The 5,742-nt window shown below is 33.5% G+C and overlaps 1 protein-coding gene and 1 long non-coding RNA gene across 2 annotated transcripts; both read right to left on the bottom strand.

The window, feature by feature from the left end:
- Positions 1-1,437: 1,437 nt before the first annotated feature.
- Positions 1,438-2,342, bottom strand: LOC148190959 (uncharacterized). The gene is made up of 2 exons (XR_015783098.1): positions 2,182-2,342; positions 1,438-1,782 (listed from the first exon to the last, which is right to left on the bottom strand). It is a non-coding gene; the product is annotated as an uncharacterized LOC148190959 (long non-coding RNA).
- A 1,095-nt stretch (positions 2,343-3,437) lies between these two features.
- LOC124831706 (zinc finger protein ZAT9-like) lies at positions 3,438-5,444 on the bottom strand. The gene has a single exon (XM_047305781.2). The coding sequence runs from the start codon at positions 4,920-4,922 to the stop codon at positions 3,438-3,440; it is 1,485 nt and encodes a 494-aa protein (XP_047161737.2). The 5' UTR covers positions 4,923-5,444.
- Positions 5,445-5,742: the final 298 nt, after the last annotated feature.

Genomic DNA, 5,742 nt, shown 5'->3' with positions numbered 1-5,742 from the left:
TTTAAAAAATGAGAAAATAACTAAAAAGCTTTTAATATAATGACACTTGGAGAAAAAAAATGCAAATCTCTTTTATCTGAATCATTTGTTTTTTCTTTTTTAAAGTCCATTTCATTGGTTTAATTTCTATCTTAATGTTTAACCAGGTTGAGTCCAAAACAGGAGCATTCGCACCGTTTTCATCCCCTTAACCTCAATTCGATCTTGGTATTTTATTGTTCCATGTGTTTAGAAAGATAACGAATTTTATTAAACGACATCTCAGTTATTATATTTAAATTATTGTTTGTTTTGGATTTTTCAACTTTATTATAATTTTAAATTTTACAATTTAGGAGTAAATTTTAAATTCTGGATTATACTGTAAAATAAGGTAAAATGGGAAAACAATTTTAGAGGAGTGCAAAAAGAAAGATATGGCGGTGCAGCCTTTTTCATAGGCATGCCAATGATAAGAGGGTTGCTCCCTGCACCTCTCCATGTTTCTTTCTTCCTCCACCTCCACATTCCAAAAATGTTCTTCTTCGTTCATTTATGAAAATCTTTTGAAATTATGAGTTATAAGAACTCTAATTTTGATCTTATTTATATAAATTATAATTTTAACATCTATAATATTTTAAAAGTAATCCCTATTATATTGAAAATCGATCTCAAATAGTTAACTAAAGGTGTGAAGTTCTATTTGTTTTGCTCAAATTTATTTGAGCAATAAAAAGTCTCTTACAATATTTTCTTACTACAATAAACGTTCTAATGAAAGTGGAATTTTAATTTGGAAAACAAACAAGTATTACGGCGTAAACTTCTCGGTGGATTGAAGACAAAGGTAGGTTGTCTGGGAGTTTTAGGAAGACTGGCAATTTTGAAAGAGATAATATATATTATTATATTAATTTGCAAGCCTTTTTATATAAAACTTTTGTAGCGGTCTAATTTCACATCTGATCTAAACACAATCAAGCACATGTGGTCTTATGGAAAAATCACTGAAAGAAAGAAAAAAAAGACAAAAAATATGAAAAGACTTCCCAAACCGAACAACACTCCCAGAAAATCTTCCTCCATTTGCTGTTATTCATTCAAAGAATCCTCATCCTCTAAAATCTTATCCAACCAAAACTTATAAACAATAATAACTTTAGCAGCTAATTAAGACAAAGTGACAGACAGAAGTAGGGCTATAAATTTCAGCAGCTATTATTTTATGCAATTTCAGACTCTTAACATTATGTAACTTACTACAACTGTTGGAAACTTCAAAAGTTATCAATTTCCAACTTCTTAGCAACAAATCCATTGAAATATGTTTAGTTTAGGTCCAGGAATATCCTTATCTTTCCCACAACATATAACTGGAGAAATTATTTCAAAATCTGCACCTCATTGATACAGTTCATTTTGCCAGTTATAATGCACATTATCAATACTATCCTCTAAAATCATCATTCAGAATAATCTTATTATGATTTTCAATCATATAATCTTTAGCAGCTCCAACAACAGGAAAATTAACCTGAATATGGCTAATATTTTGTTAGTGTCCTGAGTTCTTTCATCCGCTCCTTGGGAAAATATACCTGCTTTGGGAACCTCAGTTTCAAGCCTTACACAATTATGAATTGAATGACCTATCATCTTTCAACAAGAACAAAAGGTTGGAAGCTTTTCATACTCCATGTCAACCACAAAACTTCTCATAATTTGTTCTTTCGATCAAAATCTGATTGATAGTTCCAAGAGAATAACGGTACTGATACCTTTTGCAATAGAAAAGACAGCCTGCAGTAGAAAATACACTCCAGAGAAGGTCATAAATTCAAACACAACATTGAAGGCAAATTTGTATAACCCTTTACCAAGGGGAATAACAGGCCAAAAACCCAAAGATTTCCAAGCTGTTTCTAGTTTTTTACGAAGATATAGTCTGTGAGAGGTTTATACCCTTTCGTAAATGATCTTCCTAGGAGACAATTTTTAATTTTTTCCAGCCCAGCAATCTGAATAGAGATTGTGTCTCCTTTAATAAAAGAAAATGGCATCTGGGAGAGGTATGCTACATTCATTATGGAGCAATCAGGCAAAGGTTCTTTATTAATAGGGACCAACGAAACATGTTGTTGAACACAACCCCAAGGAATCTCAAAACCACGAGACGCTGGACCCATGAAAGAAATATACCTGTAAGAAGCCAAAGAAACAAAAGAACAAACAGGTAGCATGCACACCTGCTGCCTAGACGGAGCAGGAACCGTTAAGCCCTTGATATATAAGAAAAGCAAAAACTAACTTCACACGCACACAACTCCCAAACCACGAAAAGCTTAGCACCGCAAATCTCAGGACCCTGGAACTGTCACTAAAGATATATATAAAAAAAAATTGTAAACTTATGTTATTCATTTTAATATTATTGTATATTGTCATATTTAATTTTTAGAATTTATTTATCTATATTAAATTTTTTCATACATATTTCTTCAACTATTCTGAATCATTTTTTTTAAAGAATTACACGTAACTTATTAATCTGCTTAACATTTTCTTCTCTAAATTATCTTCATTTAGTTCTTTTTTTTTTATAAATTTTATTGACTGAAACTGTGGCTATTATTATTTTTTTCAGGTTCATAAACAGGAAACTGTTTCTAAAAGAAAAATAATTTAAAAAAAGTAATGCAATAATACAACCTCGAAATTAGAAAAAGGAAGATGGTACTTTATCAATAAAAAATATTATATTCAGATATAACACTAAATATAAATAAAATTTAAAGCTAAAATAATAATATAAATAGTTGCATAATAGTTATATGAATAAAATATATAATCCTTTCAAAAATTGTATCACTGAAAACGCACGACCGAACATACTCGAGGATGAGACAACTCTGGATAGGAAAAACATAATGATTGATGATACACAATCACTTTATTTCTTTACTCTAAATAATGCTAATAAAATAATATCTTTATTAAAGCCAAGGGTGAACCAATAATAAAAAATTGTTTGAGAAACAGGCAAACATAAAATGAACAAGATGCTTTGTAAATATCAATCTTTTAATTTACTTTATTCAGAGTAATTACTTGATATGAAAAATAAACTTTACAAAAGATATAAAAAATGGCAAGTTAAATATGTATGTATGTATATGAATATATATATTTGTATGATAAACTAATGATTTTAAGTGATAGTCATGGTTAAATTACTTACATTTTGGGTGATTATGAAATAAGGATGAAAATATAACTTTAAAGTGTGTTTAAAATGTAGTTAAAAAAATCAAGTTGAGTTAAACTCAATTGAAAACAAAATTATAGGTATAAACATGTTGTGATTAGGCTAAAAAAATTTGAAAAATAGTTTAAATTTTTTTAACTTAAATCCAAACACACTTTAGTTATATTATCAAAATGGTTTTTGTGATAAGTCAGGAGTTATCAGTTGTGACGTCAGTGGCAGCCGAACCGATTCCGACCTGCAACCATGGTGAAGAAGTGCCTCCAACGGTCATGTCTTTTAGCTCACTTAGTTTGGCCAACTTGATCTTATTATCAGTCTCATTATCCACATTTTGCATTGGGTTATTTGTGTTTTTGTCTTCGTCATTGTTGTTGTCAATGTCAACATTGTTGTTATTGTGATGAAGACTTTGACATTGGCTATTGTTATCATCTTTAACATCCTTTGATGTAACCCAAGGCTGCAAGTAAATTTCTGTAGAAACATTCCTTCTTGCAAGGTCATTCGAAGGTGCAGGAAGGTTAAGGTCTAATTTGAGATCAAGAGGCTCGGAAGAGGTGTCAAACTTGGGTATTTGATCCAAGTGATCGTGAAACTGTTGAAATCTCGTTAACGTCGAGGTGTCGGGTGCATTTGATGTGATCCAATGACACCTTTTGTGTCCCCCAAGAGCTTGTCCCGAAGAGAAACTCCTATGGCAAATCGAACATTCATGAACTTTGGATTTTCTCTTGGAGGAGGAGGATGAGGGCAACGTGGGGTTCGATCCATGTTCGAATTGGAGGGTGGAGTTTGATTTTGTGGGGAAGAGTTCTTCGTGTGTGATTACATCATCGTCGGTGATGAGATTGTCGTCAAGGTTGTCTAGTCTTGCAGCAAAACAACCCTTAACCTTTTTGTGGCTTGCTCTATGGCCACCCAACGCTTGATGTGAATTGAAAACCTTCTTGCATGCTTTGCATTCGAACAAACCCTTGGCAATCCCTTTGGCTTTGTTGTCAACGAGGTTGTTCATGTTGTGAATATTGCTGTTGTTGTTGTTGTTATTATTAACTTTGTACGACAATGGTGCAATGAAATTCATGGGATTTCGCCGTTGTTCTTCCTCCTTGCTAGCGGATGCACAGGATTCTTCGGGCTCGGGCGCGAGAGGATCTACAGTGCCATTTGACAACATTATTAAACAATTTGCTAGGTCTTCTTCCTCGCTGGATGGGCAATTGTAATTGAAGCTACCAACCTTAGTTCTCAAAGACCTTTTTCTTTTGGACCATCCACATCCTCTTCGGTCGCCACCAGCGATGCCACCGTCATCGGCGTCGGAACCCGGAGAGGAGACAAAGGAGTCGGCATCCTCGGAGGTGCATTTTCCATGTTCAAGGAAAGATTTCCACGACAAAAACTCCTTGCCACAATTCTCACATACCCTACAACTCTTTAGCCTATTAGGGTTTGTTCTCAAAGCGTACATGCGTTTGTTGCTTGGTGGAACATTCCCACCCAACCTATCTTCCCAATCACTAGCTTGATCGTCATCATCCATTTGACCACCTTCATCTCCTATGCCATGAGCCCTCATGTGTCCTCCCAAAGCTCTTCCACAACCAAAACCTTTCTTGCAAATCTTACAAAAGTGCTTGAAGTTTGATTGTTGATCCAATATCAGAGCCATAAAATTCCAAGAGTGGTTGGGTTGAAACTTGAGAATGTTAAAAAAAAAAAAAGAAAAAAAAAAGGAGGGAGAGAAGAGAAAAAGACAGAGAGAGATAGATTAGAGGAGGAAGTGAGTTAATATTTAAAAGAAGGGTGGTAGTGAAAATTAAGGGCTAGTAGCCCTTGTTTTTAGTTGGAGTATTTGTGGATGAGAGAGAGAAATGCATGAGTTCTTTTACAGCAAGAGAGTGTGGTGACAAGTGGAAGAAGGTAAGAGGGTGAGACTTTTTCTACGACTTTGTGGTAGTGGCGCCGCCTGTCAAAGGTACGAAGGGAGGTCCGTGTAGTGTGAGAGATAGAGAGAAAAAACAGTGTGTGTGTGCTTCATTCCCATTTTTTATTTTTTCTTTTTATTTTATTGTCTCAATGTAAATAACTGAGTCCAACAAACATAGTGGTTTACACCATTCTTTTACCTTTATTTCCTAACCTAGGAAACTAATCTATGTTTCTCCTTTCTTCTCGCTTGCTTTATCTTTTACTTTTATTTTCTAACCTAGGAACCATTTTTCTTTTTTTTTTTATAGTAATCATAATTTGTGATCAAGCTAGTTTTGGTCATCCCTTTTGACTGGATTGTTTAAAATTGAGTATTACTTTCTTTATTTTATGGATTATATATTTTATGAATCTATATTATGCATGGATACGTATTATGAACAAATATATTTTGCATCATGTTGTATATAAACCCTTCTCCGGTTCTCTTTTCCATATAATAAATTTCTTTCTTTCATCTGTTTACATGTATCCAGAGCTGTGTGACCATGGCTTCCGAA

Source organism: Vigna umbellata, chromosome 11, assembly GCF_029865625.1.
Source record: "Vigna umbellata cultivar VRB3 chromosome 11, Vumbellata_1.0, whole genome shotgun sequence".
NCBI lineage: Eukaryota > Viridiplantae > Streptophyta > Magnoliopsida > Fabales > Fabaceae > Vigna > Vigna umbellata.
The sequence above is the reverse complement of the archived record's forward strand: the minus strand, read 5'-3'. Positions and strand labels throughout refer to the sequence as shown.

Coding starts and splice junctions, on each gene's coding strand:
- LOC124831706 (XM_047305781.2), bottom strand. CDS start 4,922: ATGGCTCTGATATTGGATCAACAATCAAACTTCAAGCACTTTTGTAAG.